We start from the raw sequence: 16907 nt of genomic DNA on the forward strand, positions 1-16907 counted from the left end.
AAATACGAGTTAGCGTCCCGGACATTGGTCCCCGGATGAGCACTGAACACCACCAAATTTGCTGTTGTACGGAGTAGATGATCGTCTCTGGGTACATGTGGGAAAAGAGAACGGGCAAGGGTCTGATTGTTCGTTTTCCGCTCGCTTCGTGGCATCCCCGCAAATCATGCAAACACTTTGCGAATCGAGGTTCCCCCGGATAGAATGTGCAGAGAACAAGTAGGAGGCACTGTCATCAATTTTGAATCTCCATAATTACTCCCAGACTGCTCCCCGTAGATATAAGAGTATAACTGAGCTGATTAGTTCACCCGGAGCCTGACTTGTCGTCCGCCATTTCATTTCTTTGGGATTTTGCTCTCGGATGAGGGGGGCTCCTCCCGGGGATCGTACAAAGAAAGGTGTTGGCCATTGTATCTATCCCAAAAAAAGACTCCCTTTCGTGCATAGTTCCCAGTCCAGACTCCATTTCTGTTCGACGGCGAATATTACGGGGAAAGACATCAGTGCCACAAGCTTGGCCATCTGGCTACCTAGTGAGTAGGTATCTACCCCGGAAACTCGAAGATGGTGCGTGTACCGCAAATGACAAGCCCGCGCGGGTATTATTCCTAATACAGTTAGAACGTAAAGTGGGGCGGAATTACCGTATTGAGAATTCCATGTCCCTACTCAATGTGGTTCCGAGGTAATAATCCCGAGACCGAGGACTCCAAGTGCATTTCGGACAGCCAAGTCAAGGATCGAGCCTATTTAAACCTTCACAGTCTAAGAAAGTATACGAGTACCACATAAAACGCAAAGACACTCGCGAATCATCTGAAAAGTTTTGCCTGGTCTGTTCCCACAGTCAAGTTCGTCACGTAAACAACAGCGTCGACTCTGGGTGTAAGTCGGATTAATACAGGTGAATGTCATTGGTACTGTTGGTCTTCTTTGCGTCACCACTGATCTTCCTATGTACAAAACAGTCCAAGAAACAGAGAGGGCCTCTTCCATATTATCATTCCTACCGTTGACGTTGGCCTGTTCCACAATCCCGCGAAAGACCACCTTTTTTTTTTTGGTGTGTATGAGAGAGAAATACTTTCACTGTCGTTCCTCAGAAAGCACGACCCTCAGAGAGACTAGGGACAAGGTCCGTAGGAACCCATCTCCCAACAAGGATTCAAGTAAGGCAGGAACAAACCTCCGTGGTAAACTTTTTCAGACGTCACTTGCGACTCTAGTGACGCCCTCCGCATGGACTTTTCCCTCCTTCTCGAGCATGACGTCGTCAATGACATCGTCGCCGTGCGCGTGGTCGACCAGCACATTCCTGTTCGCGTCTAGAACAATGTCGCGCTGGTAAACAGCCACTTCGTCCTCGTCGCCGAAGAGGGCGCCAATCTCCTCGAGTGGTTTGCCCATGGTGTCTGGGAAGAAGAGGATGATGCAGATGGCGCCCAAGGTGCCGGGAATGATGAAGCACAGGTAATACTTCCATCCGATGTGGCTGGCAAAACATCAGTGAGTTGCAATCAGGTTCGTGCTCGGCACTTGGGAGATAAGTGCGAAAGCAAGGGGTGGCTTACTTGAATGCGGTTGGGGTGACAGATAGCCACATGACGTTCATGGCCGCGATCACGGCGAAGCCAATCGAGACGCCTTTAGCTCGAAGGTGTGACGGGAATATTTCATTGAAGTAGGAGAATTGGGTGCCTGTCTCCCATGTCAGCGGAGTTCTCCAGGGCAGTACTGTGCTCCCGAGGTATTCGGGCTAGAAAAGCATTTACCATCAAGTTGAATTCCGTAGGGGAGCTGGAAGATGAAAAACATTGCCACTGCGGCCAAGAGCGCGGACTTGTTGTCGGTGTTGACAAAGTTCGACACCAGTGCGGCTTCGACGATCAGACAGAGCTCACAACCGATGAGGCCGGTGCCGATGAACCAGGGGCGGGAGAACAAGTCGACAGTAAACATGCCGATTATATTGGCGCCGAGGGCTAGAGTTAGACATGCAGCTGGGTAGAGCAGCTGCTTTTCGGCATCGAACCCCAGGTTTTTATAGATAGACGGCCCGTAGTCTATATATATTCGATTAGCTTTCCGCAGTCAGGAAGAGATGTTGCGTGGAGACACCCGTACTATTGATAACCAGCGGTCCTGAACATTGGATGAGCGCCGCGGTGGCGATGCAAAGGTAGCAGCGTTTGCGGTATGACGGTTTCCTGATCATGTCCATCCACGAGTTTCCCAGCGTTCGGTCAATGGCCAGTTGCTTGTTGATCTGGTAAAACTCGGCAGCGGCGTAGTCATTGTTGGGATTCTTGGGGTCCGCGTGCAGGCGGTAGATGATCTCCTTGGCTTCGGCGGCACGGTCTTGCATGACCAGCCATCGAGGACTTTCCGGGAGCCAATATATACCCGAAAGAAGGAAGATCGGCCAGGGGCAGGCCAGAGCGAGAGGGATCCGCCACGCGTGCAGGCCCCCGGATTTCCAGAAGAAGAACCCGTAGCCGATCCATCCTTGGATGAAGTACCCAATGATTCCAAAGACGGCGCCAAAGTCAACCAGCGCCGCGCGGAAGCGAGGGGGGACCACCTCCGAGATCCAAAGCTGTTGTTGTGTCAGTAGTTGCATCGTGCTCAGGGTGTTTATATGCGTACTGGAATAGAACTGAGAAGCATGTACGACGAGGCGCCTGCGAAGAAACGGAAGGTGAGGAACATGCCGACGTGGACACTTCCCGCCAGCAAGGCACCAGATATCAGATTGACAATCGCCGCCTGTAGTGATGGTGAGTAGTCGCCACCAGCAAGAAAAGGGAGAGAAGCTCAAGGTACCACTGTAATTGCCCATTTACGACCCCATCTGTCACTGATATATGGAACAATCAACACTCCGATTGTACTGCCAGCAAAGAAGAGACCGTTCATGGCTGAGATCAAAGCAGTCGCGTCGGACCTCTTGTCGAGCTCAAAGTATTCGCTGAAGGAGGGTTGGCCTGTTGTCGCAATCGTCAGTCACAGTACATGACCTAGCGAGGTTTCCCATTAGATCTGAATACATACCGAGCGTTGTCCCAATGATGGCCGCCGAGTAGCCTGACGACAGGGTGCCGAAGCCGACAAAGGCCAGGATTCGGATGGTTGCCCCATTGATCTTCTGTTTCTTGGTGTGTGCTGCGACGTCCATGGTTTCAAAATACAAACGTTGCTGCTGGTTTCACAACGACGAAGACGAATGCATGTGGATGGACTGAAGTCTCAAAAAAACATGGTCCAGACTTCTTAACGTCGAGCTCAAGAGACGGAGGAGTGATTATTCCGGAGATGTTGGGCCGCATCAATCGACTTCCCCAGATGTTTGAGAGTCTGGGGAACCCGCGTTTGTCGCATCCAGGGGGCGGAGGTGGTCATGGGAGATTCATCAACGGACAATGATGGCCGCCGGTGACAGTGAGCTGGCCTGGGGGGTGATTCGTATGTCTGGACCTGATTCGCGAGCCCTTCCACCCAGGTTGAACATGCCTGATACCCGGTCGCGCGAATCCCTGAAGCCACGTTTCGGGCCTACGACCTGATGATTCGGCGCCGAGGGGAGTCCACAGTCATAGTGTCTGATATTGGGACCTCTGATACGTGGCGCCGCAAGTCGCACCTGTCAATTGGAAGGTTAGCTCAAGCAACTCAAGCTACTGCCATGCAACCGGCGTGGGCACGGATGAGCCGGGGAATAGATTGATCGGCCCCCGTGTTCAGAGGGCCCTCCCGATCCTCGACTTAAGCAATGAGCAGAAGAAAACAAGACCGGAGAGTCGCCGGACAGCGACGATTAAGAGGAGACCAAACTCGCGAAGCATTCACAGACACTCGTTTCTGTCCTGGTCGTCAACCACTTCCGTGTCTCGACCGGCGGACCCTTCCGCCGCCCCACTTTAGTTCCTATCTAGGAAGGCACCTTCGTTAATATACATGCTTAACTAAGCGATAATTGGATCCGTGACAGAGCTTGCCCTAGTTTGCCCCTATTTTGACTTTCCTTTTCTGTGTAGGACACATGCCTCACAGGGACTGAGAAATGGAATGGACGCTCTCGCTATGTATATGTTGGACGAACCCTTTTCTCTCGTCAAATTATTCTTCCTGACAACTCAACAGATGCCGAAACTCGGTCAAAGATGTCGCAGCTACCCTGAATATATCCCCCTTGTGGCCACACCACCCGGGTAATAGCTGATGACGGACTGGGATGGGATCGACCTTGTTTGAGACCTACACCGAACCTTTTATCCTCGTATTCGCCCGGGATATGTTCGCCGCCGGTCACACTCCTATACCAAAAATCAAGGGATCCTGCTGGCTTTGGAAGGGAGTCAAGCCCAAAAGTCCGGGCTTGCCTCGGCTTATCCCCGAGGTAGCCGTGGTATCTGTTGAGACCAACTTGGACGTAAAATCATGGGGACCGAGGCAGTGATTGGCCGATCTCGCTCGTTTGCCGAAAGAAAGAAAAGCTCTATTTGTATACCAGTTAAGTGAATTTTTTGATAGTCAGTCATCCGTTTTTGCCAGAGTCGCTTTCAACCGTCATCACCACTTTCCGCCTTCACCGCCACCACCAAATATGCCACAGCCGGGGCTAGCCGTTGCGTTCGCACGTCCAAAAAAGGGGACAGACCATCCTCTCAGCAAGCTGCACCAATGGTACGAGGAGGTCCACATCCCGGACATCCTCGCGACGAGCGGCATCAACGACGCATATCGCTATGAGAACGTCGACCCCAGTTCCGAGTGGCCACTTCTGGCCCTGTATCCCGTCGCCGACATCGACTTCTTCTCGACGCAGGAGTTCAACTCGATCCCTCCGCTCGGCAAGCACGTCTTTCCCGGTCCCATCACTGATCACATTGAGTTTCAAGTGAGGCAGTATCGGCTGACCCAAGTTTACGAGCCGCGGGATATTCGCGTCTTTGGTGCGTTTTGACCCCCATCCTGTTCATTTCCACGTTCATCCCTCCCCCTGTGCTTCCTAGCAATGATCAATGAATGACAGCTCCTGTCCCCAAGCGCGCGTAAACAACATTTTTTTTCTGCTAAAAAATAATGTTTTAAAAAAAAACAGAAGGCGCCCCCGTCATCGCCACGGCCGCCGTCCAGCCCAAAGCTGGCGGCGAGGACGACTTCGATACCTGGTACCGCCAACAACACCTGGACATGCTGTCCATGATCATCCCGTACCGGGCCGCCACGCGCTACGAGCAGATCGACCCTGCCAACAAGCCGCGCTATCTGACCATCCACGAGTTCGACAGCACCGACATCCCCGGCGAGCAGATCCGTCGGTCCACCACGACCGAATGGGCCAAGCGGGTTTTGGGCTCGGTGCAGTCCATGGAGGGGTATACGTGGAAGCTGACGCGTGCGTACGGGCCGTCGACGACGTTCAAAGGGCTCAAGTTGTAGGGGTCCAGCTCGGTACATGAACCCTTCTTGGTGTGGGTAGGGGTCGCGACGGGAGAGTCTTATCATGTCCATATCAAATCAAACATGACACACTCTTTATCGTATCTTTGCCTTTATCTAACTTGTGTCTTGTCCACAGGTTCGTGCAGGGTGAAGGAAACTAGATCAGTAGTGATGATGCGTGAAGTAAGAGCCCAAAGCTGTGTATGGAACATCAACTCCAGATCAATAGTGTGGTGGACACATACTAAATTCTGGCGAAGACTGTGTCCTTTCTGACACTTTCGATCCTGACATTTGACCCCGGGGAACGATACTTTCAAAGCACAGTCAAGCAGGATCTGGGCAAAAGCGAGGAATAATATCAAATAACTCTTAATCATCTATTCCACCCACTCTATACGTCCTTACATACCTATTTGACGGGGGTAAAAAGACGCTTGCTCCTACAGAACTTTCTGATGGACTGCTACGTAGACTACAGACGAGGCGGGACCTGCTCGGCACCACCACTTCCGTCAATCTTTTCAGAAGTTCCAACAACCACGTCGAATCCGTCCCACGTCTCCAGCGCGGCCTTGCACACCTCGGCGTACCGGGCGACGCCGTCGAGGTAGAGGAGCTGCTCGCGCGGCTTCCCGGGGATGTTGGCGCCCATGTACCAGCTGTCGGTGTAGGGGAAGAGGGTGCGGCTGTTGGCGCGCTGGATGTCGTCGTGCCACCTCTGCGCCGCGGCGGGCCGGGCTTCGATCGAGACGACGTTCTCGGCGCGCATCTTGGCCACGGCGTCGGCGATCCAGTCGACTTGGATCTCGATGATCGGGGGCCCGTTCGACAGCGACGTCGGCGCCTGCGGGCTGTACACCATGAACAGGTTCGGCATCCCGCAGATCGTGAGGCCCAGGTGCGTGTACACGCCGTCCTTCCACTTCGTCGAGAGCGGCACGCCCGCCTTGTCCGTCAGGCCCATGGTCGTGAGACTGCCCGTGACCGAGTCGAAGCCCGTCGCGAGGATGATGATGTCGGACTCGTGCAGTTTCTCCGTCGTCAGGATCCCCGTCTCCCGAAACTCGACGATCGGGTGCGTCTTCAGGTCGACGACCGTGACGTTCGGCCGGTCAATCATCTCGTAGTAGTCCTGCTCGAGGCTGGGTCTCTTCGTGCCGAAGAAATGCGGCTGTGTGAGGGGCGCGACGACGGCGGCCTTGTGCGGGTCCGTGACGCGCTCGCGCACCTTTTTCAGCCAGAACTCGTAGACGAGCGCGTTGGCGCGCTTGTCGGTGATCAGGTCGCGGTAGTTGGACGACGAGAAGGAGAAACCGCCCCGCCGCCACAGTTCCTCGAAGTAGGCCTCGCGCTCTTCGGGGGACACGGCCCAGATGGACGTGGTCGCCGGGTTGTAGGGGATGCCGCCCCTCGACAGCTTCGCGGCCTGGTAGTACGCGGCGTAAAAGACCTTTGCGCTCTCCTGCTCCTCCACGGGCAACTTGCGCTGGCGCATCGGGAAGGCGATGTTGGGCGTCCGGATGAAGACGGTGAGCTGGCAGTCTTCCTTGGCCGTTTCCTGGACGATTTGTACCCCCGTGGCCCCGTTGCCGATCACGGCCACTTTCTTGCCCGAGTAGTCGACTCGATGGCTCGGAAAGGACCCAGAGTGGATCAGGATGCCCTTGTAGTCTCGCAGGTTCTTGAAATCGGGGTAGTACTGCTTGTACGTGGACCCCGTCGCGGCGACGAAATACTTTGACGTGATGACCGCACCGTCCTGGGTCTTGGTCGTCCAGCGGCCCCCGTCCCAGGTCGCCTCGGTGATGATGGTGTTGAAGAAGGCGTCCTTGCTCAGGTCCAGGACCTTGTCGACGTGTGCAAAGTACCGGCGGATCTCGTTGTGGTCGGGGAACCGCTCGCTCCAGTCCCACGTCCGCCAGAGCTCGGGGATCGACAGGCCATAGTACGGCGACTCGGAGTCGACGCGAGCGCCAGGGTACCGGTTCCAGAACCAGGTTCCGCCAAAGTCAGATCCCGCTTCGAACAGCTTCACGCTCAACCCGAGCTGGCGGAGCTTGTAGACGGCGTACATGCCCCCGAATCCGCCTCCGACGACCACGACGTCAATGTCGAGGTTGTTGATAAAGGGCGAAGGCGTGGCGGTGCCATTCGCGTGGACATCTTCGCTGATGGACCCCATCACTGCAAGTTCTCTTTGTAGTTGAAGGCCAGTTTCTGGAAACAAGGTCACAAGGATTTCGATGTTGACTTTGTCGAAATCGAACTTTGGGCGAGTTTCCAGGGGTGGCTTTCTCGACAGGCCCTAAGGAACCATGGATCTAGGGACCTCGTATATTCGCTCCCTAGTTCACCCCTGTGGACTTAAACAGCAATACCCTGTTTTAAAGACCGGGCAACACATCGAGACGGATAATCAACACCGTACGAGTCGTAAGACGGGTGGTCCGTCACATGATTGTAGGATGCGATATAAGAAAACAAACCCCCGGGAAATCATACCCGCTGTCTAGATTGGGTGGAAAAAGGTTGGCCTGCTTGATCCTTACCTCCGTTGCTAAGAGACGGGTCAGTATTGCTCGGTGCTTGCTTGCGTGGATGGGGGCATAGGATCGAACGGCATCTCCTCTCGTCCTAGAGCTGACTGAGCTTAGTTCCGGATTACCTTCTCCTAGCATCAATTTGTCATACCAGAGAGGCGAGAGCCGGCCGTACTCTATTGCCTGTATAGACTTGATCTGCGAGAGGTCGTGCATTCGCACAGAAGAACATTGGCGCAGAAGACTATCAACAAGTTGTAGTTATTCGCTGTTTCTTATGCTCGTCGAAGAGTGGATGTCTATGATTGCAAGCTTCTTACATACTCCGACGTAAAACAACACCACGGAGACGTGACATTCTGCCTCAAGCACCATTTCTCGCACTGTCTTCAAGTACCTTGACTGCGTGCTCCATCTTGCGGTACTGCGCTGTGAAGCTGGGGTATAAGAAGGGTCTCATGTCATATCGATGATCATCCGGCGAATATCTAACCAAAGGTGAGTATGAGAAGTTTCAAAGACACAAGGTAAGCGGCCAAAATGGTGGCTTCATCGAATATTCTCTTTGGTACTTACTGTTCCATGTGCAATCCCGGAGTGAGGGTAGTCTGCTTATGTCTGTTGATTGCATAGTAATCTGTTCCACGTGAGACGAGCGAATATCCCGGCACAAGTTATACTCACAAAAGAATTTCCGCACTTTCTCATACACGGCACGCGGCGTCATGCTCTCACCATGCGCCACACTGTGTACATACTGGGGATCTGTATGTGCGCCACGAGCTTCTGTGGCGATCGCCTCTGAGTCTGGTGGGGGAGATGTCCATATAGGGAGGAGCTGGGCATGGAACATTAGTGTGGTGAACAACAATGAAGCCAGAACAATTACCTTTTCAAAGACGCCCCATGGGCCGAGACGTCCAACTTTGCGCAGACGGCCGAGCACACTGAGCTCGGCGTATGTCATGCCCATTTCCTCCTCGTCGGATTGGGTGTGGGCATCGGCATTGGTCGTCGGGATCAGCTCGGCGGTTGGGGTGGCGTCGAGGAAGCCTTGTAAAAGAGGGAGGTCGAGATTGTCCCGGGCATGAGCGAGGAACATTCGAAGATCGACCTTAGATATGCCGCCGATTGGGTTTATATCCGCGCTACTCGCATCGTACTTGGTCAAGTACCCACGGAGCTGCTCTGATCTAATCAGCACAGTAACTTGGTGGATTCAGAGGAAGATAAGTACCGTCAACATTGGCGGAGCCGAGAACTAGAAGACCACCGCCTCCTTTGCGCTTTCGGACACTCGGTAAGAGTTGGGCACTAATGATTCGTCAATGAATATCCAGATTGTCGTCAAGGGGACAATCTCTCTGTCTTATAGGGCAGCTGTCCAAACACGTACAAAAAATATGCAATCACCATCTGCAAGTTGTCAAAAGGTCAGCACATCAATCATTGAAGAATGCTCGGTATGATATTTCGATATTTTGAGTGCATAGGACCGAATGAACTTACCCGTATACGCGCTTGAATGTTTCTAGGCCTCGTTAGCTTTTGAATGAAGACTGAAAGGAGGAAAGAAGGCATGAGCCGCAGGTTTGATTCACATACTGTAGAGCAAGCCCTTCGGACGGATTACTGGAAGTAAAGCTCGGGGTAAATCCGGTGACAGTAGTGAATAATGTGGTAAGAGCAGACACAACACCATCAATGTTGAGGTCAATGTGATAGGATCCAATGGCTTTCGCAAGCGCCGCTGCTCGAGACCGGGTCTCCTTGCTACTGTTCCTGCTAGTGTGTCAGCACTGAAAATTGAGTTGAGTCTGAGAAAGTCTCAGAACCAAGATATGCGCGTCGGTAAACAGTGCTCACGTACTTCGATCCCATGTAGGTAGAGTGAAAAATGTGACTGCAGATTTCCTGTGGACTCGATGGGGTCCAGTCGTCGGCTTGTGCGCAGACTCGTCGGAGGTCATCCAAAACGAGCTCCTTTGTGTGAGGTAGGGTTTTTTCGGATGTGATAGCGTCATACAGCAGCCGACACATTGAAAATACAAGGACAGCCGTAGATGCAGAGTCGATCCCACCAGACAAAGGCAGGAAGAAACCCGCCGTTCTAGAACGCCTCAAGTAGTCCCAAAGCCAAAGAGCTGGGGCGCTGCAACAGGTGAAACGTCACGTCAGCAATATTCCAGTTTCATAGACAGAAAGAAAGAGAAGTTTGGTGAGCCAGAAGATACCAAGAGTTGGACATTGCCAGGACTCCGAGGATAAGGAACACGCCAAAGAAATGCTGGTACTCTTGCTTCTCCCTCAAAATGTGCAGATATATGATTCAGGAGAGACCGAGGACCACTTACAATTCAATTTCCTCAGCGGCAGAATGATAGCGAATTGGGATATCCGGAGAGGGGGCGAGGAATTTGCCGGTCTGTTCGAGGCCTGGGTGCGTCAAGCGGAGATCGACTGGTATACGAGGATATGGGAGGGCCTCGGCGCCCTGGAGACCTCGCGAGTGAGAGACACGGAATGACCGCACTGGCAATTCATTAGATTCGACCATTGTTACAAGGACAGCCAGGAAGAAAACAACGCCGAAACAACGCCTATTAATGGACGTGGGGTCCTTGCAGGATCACCTACCATCTTCGAGATCGACATTTGCGGTGATAGTCTCAACGTCGTTCAAGCTGAACTGGCTCCCTTGAGCCAACAGTCTGCCGTTCACGAAGATCATGGCACAGCCATCACTTATCATGGGTTAGCACAGAAGACTTGTGCCGGGTCAGGTGATCGGTAAAGATAGGAGCCGCTTTGACGCAGCACTTACTAGTACAATCTGTCTCCCGAGCAGCCTCGTTGATTGGAATACTACTGACCGTCAGCATAAGAGGAAAGTAGTATCATGCCCCCAGGAATACATACCACGTAGATACCACCATTCTGTCTCGTGGCCTCCCGAATGCTGGTAGTCGCAGAGTCAGTACCAGCTTGGGCAGCCCAGCATCTCGACACAAAAGCGTCCTTGGTCCGATACAAACTTAGACGATACCGAGAACTTACAGAGAGACACGGGTTTGCAGCTTTCTCAATTCGTAGTGCGAGCCACTGGAGTTCACAAAGATCTCGACTGAATGGCTTGTAAGCAACAAGAGCTACGGGAAAGCAGAGTACAAAACCTTGTATAAACGGGATAGCTCTTTAACATACCGCCATTCAATCCCATATGGATATGAGGAGCATTTGGAGTGAACAGCTCTTCACACGTTTCTGCGCCGACCAGCGTGTCAATGGTCTGGAGGACGCCGTCTCCAAACGGTGCCTACTCTGGTTAGCCTGAACAGAGCTGTACATCGCGAACGAGAAACACAGGCTTTGACATACAGTTCGCTGGCCTGTGACGCTGCTAATTGCATCTTCGAGCGGGTAGTCTTCGACTTCTCGTTTCCGTGTCCACGGAGTGAACCACCGAGACTCAAAGTAGTTGCCTTCCTCGCACATGGCCATTTTGGGACGGATGAGGAGGATCTTCTTGTTCAACACAATAACGCGACAGTTGTAGCGGACTGAATTGTGGCGCACAGGCATGCCGATGTCGAGGATACAGTCGCTAACATCTGGGTGGGTGATGATGGTTGCCAGAGATTCCCAGCAGTGAAGAAAGAGGTCACCCTCCAAGCTGGCATGGTTAGTGATTGGCTGAGTAGACCTTGGTCGAAAGAGCTCACTAGTGATCTGCACACTGATAGACAGTTAGCCACACGACAAGCCGTAGCAGATTGGGCAGCCATAATCATATACACGCTCAAAGAGGACTGGAGCAGAATGCCAGGACCACGTACTCCATATCCGCAAACCTCCAGCTCAGGACCGACTCTCAGCCGAGCTCCCGCTGCCTTGGCTTGCTTGATACTTGTGATTATGCGCTCCGCATTGCCGTCAAAATCAAGGGCCCACCTGCGAAATGTCAGATTTCATCCGGTGGATTCTTAGGGTGTGAACTCACTGGTTGAGGGAGCACGTCGCTACTGTCACAAGCTTGCCCATCGTTGATCACGATACAGGGTACCGGCTGAGCTCTATCGCTAATCTTAATGCAACAGAGATACGTGCGGCAAGGCTGAGTCCGAGGGCCAATGGCTGCAAGACTGTGTCGTTTGCAAAGGGAGCAAAAAAGTTAGCTAGCTATCAGTAAGTCCGGAACGGTTTCCGCCTTGTCTGGATTGATAGACTCGCCAGGCGGAGTGTGCGTGGCTCAGCCTGGCGCGGGCGAGCGTCTATCGAGTTCTGAGGCAGGTGCAATAAGATTCACTAGACTGAGAGTACGTCGACAGACTATCCCAGTCCGTAGACACGAAGAAGTATAGCAGACGAGGGCCTGAGGAGAGAGACGATATCCCAGTCACAAGTCACGAACCATGAGCAAATTGTGCCAAGACACGTCACGTGCAGCAACCACATATCACATCTCTTGACGAGGTACCCAAGCGGTCAGTCATATTGATACACCTACGGTAGGGATATGCGAATCTCTGCTGACAAGATGCCTAGGCAGCGAGTAGAGAACAATCTCCTAGTCATCCGACTTCACCTCAGAGCTACGTGGGAACGTGAAGGCAAATAGCAAAACAGCCAAACCAAGCATCATACATATCCATATTTACTAGGGAGTCGAGCTGTTCCCAGATATATATCCATCCAGTACAAAGTACTGTTCACCTTGGGTATCGATAGCGACTTTAACCACCGTTGAGTTGAGGTTACGCCAATTCCCATATTTTTGTTGAAATTTCGCCAAAGCGCCACACATTTGCCTAGACATGTCTCTGATCATAAACGCAGTCCCGAGAGACAGCAGAAGCCCTCCGTCCATCCATTCATTCGTCGTACAAGGCTGCACGGACCATCACTTCCGGTTCAACAGGCTCAAGAACTCCTCTCTCGTTTTGGCACTGCTCCTCATGGCGCCTAGCATGCAACTCGTCGTCGTGGAGCTGCTGGTCTTCTGCACGCCTCTCATTACCATGCAAAGATGACTGCTCTCCATCACGACCCCGACACCCTGTGGTTTCAGGACTTCGGCGATCGCCAGGGCAACTTGCTTCGTTAACCGCTCTTGAACTTGCAGTCTGCGCGAGAACATCTCTGCGAGCCTAGCCAATTTCGACAACCCAAGCACGCGTCGGTTGGGAATGTATCCAATATGCATCTTCCCAATAAATGGCACCATATGATGTTCACACAAGCTGAACACTTCAATGTCCTTGACGATGACCAACTCGTCGTGGTCTTCATGAAAGACTGCCCCGTTGACCAAGTCCCGCACGTTCTCCTCGTAGCCCTTGGTGAAATACATCAGCGCCTTGGCATATCTCTCCGGGGTGTCTCGCAGTCCCTCGCGGTCGGGGTCTTCACCTATACACTCAAATATCGTCCGGACCGCCCCCGCGAGTTTATCGAGGCGAACCTGTGCCTGTTCAGGAGTCTGATCGAGGCGTTCGCGAGTGCCGATACATGGCCAGGAAAGACCGTCAAAGTCGATGGGCGGATTCAATGTATAGGGACTTGCAGGGCGCGACACCGTGGAGGCAGGAGGGGTGGGTGGTGCTTCGTCTCGCTCGTCTCGAGCGGGGGTATGCAGTGTTGGAGGACGTTTGGACTCGGTGTCTTTTTGCGTGTTCTCCAAGCCCAGCCATGACGTCCCGCTCGGCATGGTGGCTTGTGAGGTTGTTTGGCCTTCGGCGGTGAGATCTATGGTTTTCCGCCGGCCGTACGTAGCTTGGATAGAAGATGCCAGGTTCTCTCGTTCCTGCGCTCGAGTCGTCGTCTGCGAACGGTGTAGGGGAGAGGAACCGTTCAGCAGGTATGAGGGTACGGCAGAGCGAGGCTTTGGGTGTAAGGTTGCGGGAGGAGGGATACTGGTGCTGTGGTCTAGAGAGGGGAGTTTTGGGGGAGGATTATTTTGACTCATGGCGGGGCAGCGAGAGGCGGGAAGAACGCGACAGTTTATGGGAGAGGCATGTTTTTCTTTTCACGAAATAAAAGAACCCCGGGCGGTATTCTAGCTCCAAGAGATATGTCAAGAAGGGTGGCAGGCAAAAGGTATTACCGTGCTGGGTTGGTTGTTGTGCTGTCAGGCCCTCGCGATGGTCACAGAATCTGGTTTGGCCATGAAGAAAATCTCGGGGACGAAATCGGAATCCTTTTTTCGTCTGGGCCTGCGCCTGCGCCCTTGCAGTCATCGACAGCCAATCGGAAGCAGGAGGTGTGGCTGGCGTGGCTGAACAAGATCCGGGGTAGTATTACGACGGAGCATCTGAGTTCTGGGAGCGCATCTTCTTTCTGTCAGACTGTGTCATTTCCTTCTTCCAGAGGCTCGCTGGGCATCAGGCACACACCAGGTGTAATATACACATCTCATACATATGTACCTACTCACATCTCAAAATATTTTCGGCTGTATCTCACCCTTCTCCGTTCCCCCTTTACACTGCCTCACCCGCCGCACGCCTAATTGACCTCGCCATCTCCTGCGGCATGCTCAAGAACGGCGAATGACTGGCGTCGACGGTTTCGACCCTCATCTGCGCCCCAGCCTGTTGAGCCCCCTCTACCATCCCCTTCTGAGCATGAATCGGGATGGCCTCGTCCCTTTCACACAGCAGATATGTGCTCGGCACAAACTTCCAGCCCGGCTGGGTCACCTTTGAAAAAAAGGTGCGGTAGCTGTGCGGCTTCAGCATTGCCACGTATTTCTCCGGGTCGTCAACGTCGTTGTAGAATGTGTCGATCGGCGTGGCGGGGTTGACAATGTCTTCAGAGTCATTGATCCGGAACCACGGCAGGGGGGTCTGGTTGAGCGCGTCCATCAGGGACACCCCTTCAGGGAGAGCGAAGGCGCAGCAAAAGTAGATGTGCGACACGCCTCCCTTCTTGCCCTCCTTTTCGCGCGAGGCTTTGTCCAGGCCTTTCACAGCTTCGTTTCCCACGACACCCCCGTAGGAGTGGACGACGAGCAAGACTTCTTTCCCCTCGTCCTCGATGACCGACCTCAACACTTGTTGGATGGCCTCCACGTCAGGCTGAAAGTCTTTGAGCGGCTCGGGCGAGCCGACGGAGGCGAGTTTGACTCCCCTGGTCTCGTAGCCGGCGGCCTCGAGCTCGCCAACCACGAGATGGAATGTCTCAGGGACATGCCACGCGCCAGGCACGAACACGATGACGGGCTTGGATGACATTTCTGTGGCTGCTATCACAGAAAGCTGCGTGCGAAATGAAGAGAGGCTGAGTTGCAGATGGAATAGGTGAGACAAGTAATTTGTATCAAGTCATTAGTCGCACGAGGGGAACATTGATATGAAACCTAGCTGACATCTAGACCTCTCTCGGCCCGTACCCCTTGATATGGCTGGGATAAGCGCACCCCGCACTTCAGCAAACGCCCAGAAGGGGAAAGAGAGACTCAAGATGGACTTGGCTTGGATCAAGAGTGATATAATTGTAATTTTATCTACGCGTTTCAAGGGCCAGAGGCAGAGATGTTTTGAGTAGAGGAGCAGCGAATTCAGCTCATGCGTCGTGCGTCGTGATGCTTGTCTGGGGCAGACACCCACAGGGGAAGGGAAATGCCCGTATTCGCACTGTAGACTAGATGAGACAAACAAAGGCTCAATCACCACCAGTCATTTTAGTTATCATTTCACTTTTTCGCTATCGCGACATACGCTACAAAGTAGAGACCGCCGACCCCCCCACCCTCGGGATCCCTCTCGCGCGCGATCCTCAACATCTCGCCTCCCAGTCTCGCCTTTTCCTCGTCGCTCCACCCCTCCACAGCCGCAGGGTACGACCTGGCGACCATGTCGGGGTCGCGCAGGAACGGCTCTACCACCGCGTCCGTCCGTTTCTCCACGATGCGCACGTTCTCGGCCTTGAAGCCCGCGGCGAGGAGGACGTCTCGCAGTGTTTCCTGACGCGACCAGCGCTCCGCCCACGGGCTCGACAAGGTCTTCAGATCCGGCCGGATCGACTCCTGCGCCGCGGCGATCGTGTCCATGATCCGCCGCTCTTTCCACGCCGTGACGACCGCGACACCGCCGGGCTTCAATGTGCGGTGGATGTGGTCCGCCCCCTTTTGCGGGTCGGGCAGGAAAAAGATGCCAAAGTTGGTGATGCTCAGGTCGAACGTGCCGTCGGCAAACGTGAGGTCCTGGCTGTCCATGACCGAGATGTCCACGTTCTTCCACTGCTGTTGCGTCGCTTTGTTCTGCATCACTTGGGTGACGGACGGCACAAAGTCTGTGGCGTGGATCTTCCTCGGGTAGATTCCCCGCTGGGAAGAAACCTGCTGCAGGTATTCGGTGACGAGACCTGTGCCACAGGCGTTGTCGTGGATCACCATGTCCGCACTGGGCGGCTCAATCAGTTCTTGTAAGGTGTAGCGTGCGATGTCGCCCGTCATGAGGCCGATTAGATTGTCATATTTGGACGAGAGCTGATCGAAGTGGCCCGAAGGGTTAAAGTCGCTGGGATTGGGCTTCTGGTCCATGATAGTTTGTGGTGGTTTGCGTCCAGACTCTAGTATGCGAACTGTCAGAGGGAACAAGCCTGTTGTCTATCTGCGGGTAGATGTTGGTATAAGTGTTAAAGGTGGTTTGCAATAGCTCCGGCATCGGTTGTTCAACATAGAATCTTACCCCACTTCAAGCTTTGAGCTGCCCCTGTATTTTATATCAAAGCGGACAAAGGCCGCGAAGCATCATGATCAGAGAGCACCAACAACCTCAGACATGTAACACTTCGAATTCAGACGTGTCGAGCTGTGAGAGACATAGGAACGCTTTGCTCCATCTAACAGAGAACCGCATTAACCAACCACTCAATCAAAGGCCATCATCAGTCCTCTGATCTCACGGCCAAAAA

The 16907-nt window shown here is 53.4% G+C and overlaps 7 protein-coding genes across 7 annotated transcripts; 1 reads left to right on the top strand and 6 right to left on the bottom strand.

The window, feature by feature from the left end:
* Positions 1-1206: 1206 nt before the first annotated feature.
* On the bottom strand, positions 1207-3178 carry Z517_06639 (uncharacterized protein; the record flags this gene model as incomplete). The annotated part of the gene is made up of 7 exons (XM_013428378.1): positions 1207-1495; positions 1575-1701; positions 1776-2066; positions 2128-2599; positions 2650-2769; positions 2827-2987; positions 3055-3178. The coding sequence occupies 7 exons, from the start codon at positions 3176-3178 to the stop codon at positions 1207-1209; spliced, it is 1584 nt and encodes a 527-aa protein (XP_013283832.1).
* A 1428-nt stretch (positions 3179-4606) lies between these two features.
* Positions 4607-5445, top strand: Z517_06640 (uncharacterized protein; the record flags this gene model as incomplete). The annotated part of the gene is made up of 2 exons (XM_013428379.1): positions 4607-4955; positions 5105-5445. 2 exons carry the CDS (start codon positions 4607-4609, stop codon positions 5443-5445), a joined length of 690 nt encoding a protein of 229 aa, XP_013283833.1.
* A 478-nt stretch (positions 5446-5923) lies between these two features.
* Positions 5924-7633, bottom strand: Z517_06641 (uncharacterized protein; the record flags this gene model as incomplete). Its single annotated transcript, XM_013428380.1, has 1 exon — positions 5924-7633. The coding sequence occupies one exon, from the start codon at positions 7631-7633 to the stop codon at positions 5924-5926; it is 1710 nt and encodes a 569-aa protein (XP_013283834.1).
* A 722-nt stretch (positions 7634-8355) lies between these two features.
* Z517_06642 (uncharacterized protein) lies at positions 8356-12032 on the bottom strand (the record flags this gene model as incomplete). The annotated part of the gene is made up of 16 exons (XM_013428381.1): positions 8356-8479; positions 8568-8628; positions 8676-8719; positions 8858-9179; positions 9229-9305; positions 9552-9773; positions 9862-10143; positions 10346-10523; positions 10629-10735; positions 10816-10856; positions 10911-10950; positions 11049-11115; positions 11196-11307; positions 11370-11684; positions 11828-11942; positions 11992-12032. The coding sequence occupies 16 exons, from the start codon at positions 12030-12032 to the stop codon at positions 8356-8358; spliced, it is 2148 nt and encodes a 715-aa protein (XP_013283835.1).
* Positions 12033-12891: 859 nt separating this feature from the next.
* Z517_06643 (GTP cyclohydrolase I) lies at positions 12892-13956 on the bottom strand (the record flags this gene model as incomplete). Its single annotated transcript, XM_013428382.1, has 1 exon — positions 12892-13956. The coding sequence occupies one exon, from the start codon at positions 13954-13956 to the stop codon at positions 12892-12894; it is 1065 nt and encodes a 354-aa protein (XP_013283836.1).
* A 514-nt stretch (positions 13957-14470) lies between these two features.
* On the bottom strand, positions 14471-15223 carry Z517_06644 (uncharacterized protein; the record flags this gene model as incomplete). The annotated part of the gene is made up of 1 exon (XM_013428383.1): positions 14471-15223. One exon carries the CDS (start codon positions 15221-15223, stop codon positions 14471-14473), a length of 753 nt encoding a protein of 250 aa, XP_013283837.1.
* Positions 15224-15684: 461 nt separating this feature from the next.
* Positions 15685-16533, bottom strand: Z517_06645 (uncharacterized protein; the record flags this gene model as incomplete). Its single annotated transcript, XM_013428384.1, has 1 exon — positions 15685-16533. The coding sequence occupies one exon, from the start codon at positions 16531-16533 to the stop codon at positions 15685-15687; it is 849 nt and encodes a 282-aa protein (XP_013283838.1).
* Between the last annotated feature and the right edge of the window lie 374 nt (positions 16534-16907).

This window comes from Fonsecaea pedrosoi (assembly GCF_000835455.1).
Source record: "Fonsecaea pedrosoi CBS 271.37 unplaced genomic scaffold supercont1.4, whole genome shotgun sequence".
In the NCBI taxonomy this organism is placed as follows: domain Eukaryota; kingdom Fungi; phylum Ascomycota; class Eurotiomycetes; order Chaetothyriales; family Herpotrichiellaceae; genus Fonsecaea; species Fonsecaea pedrosoi.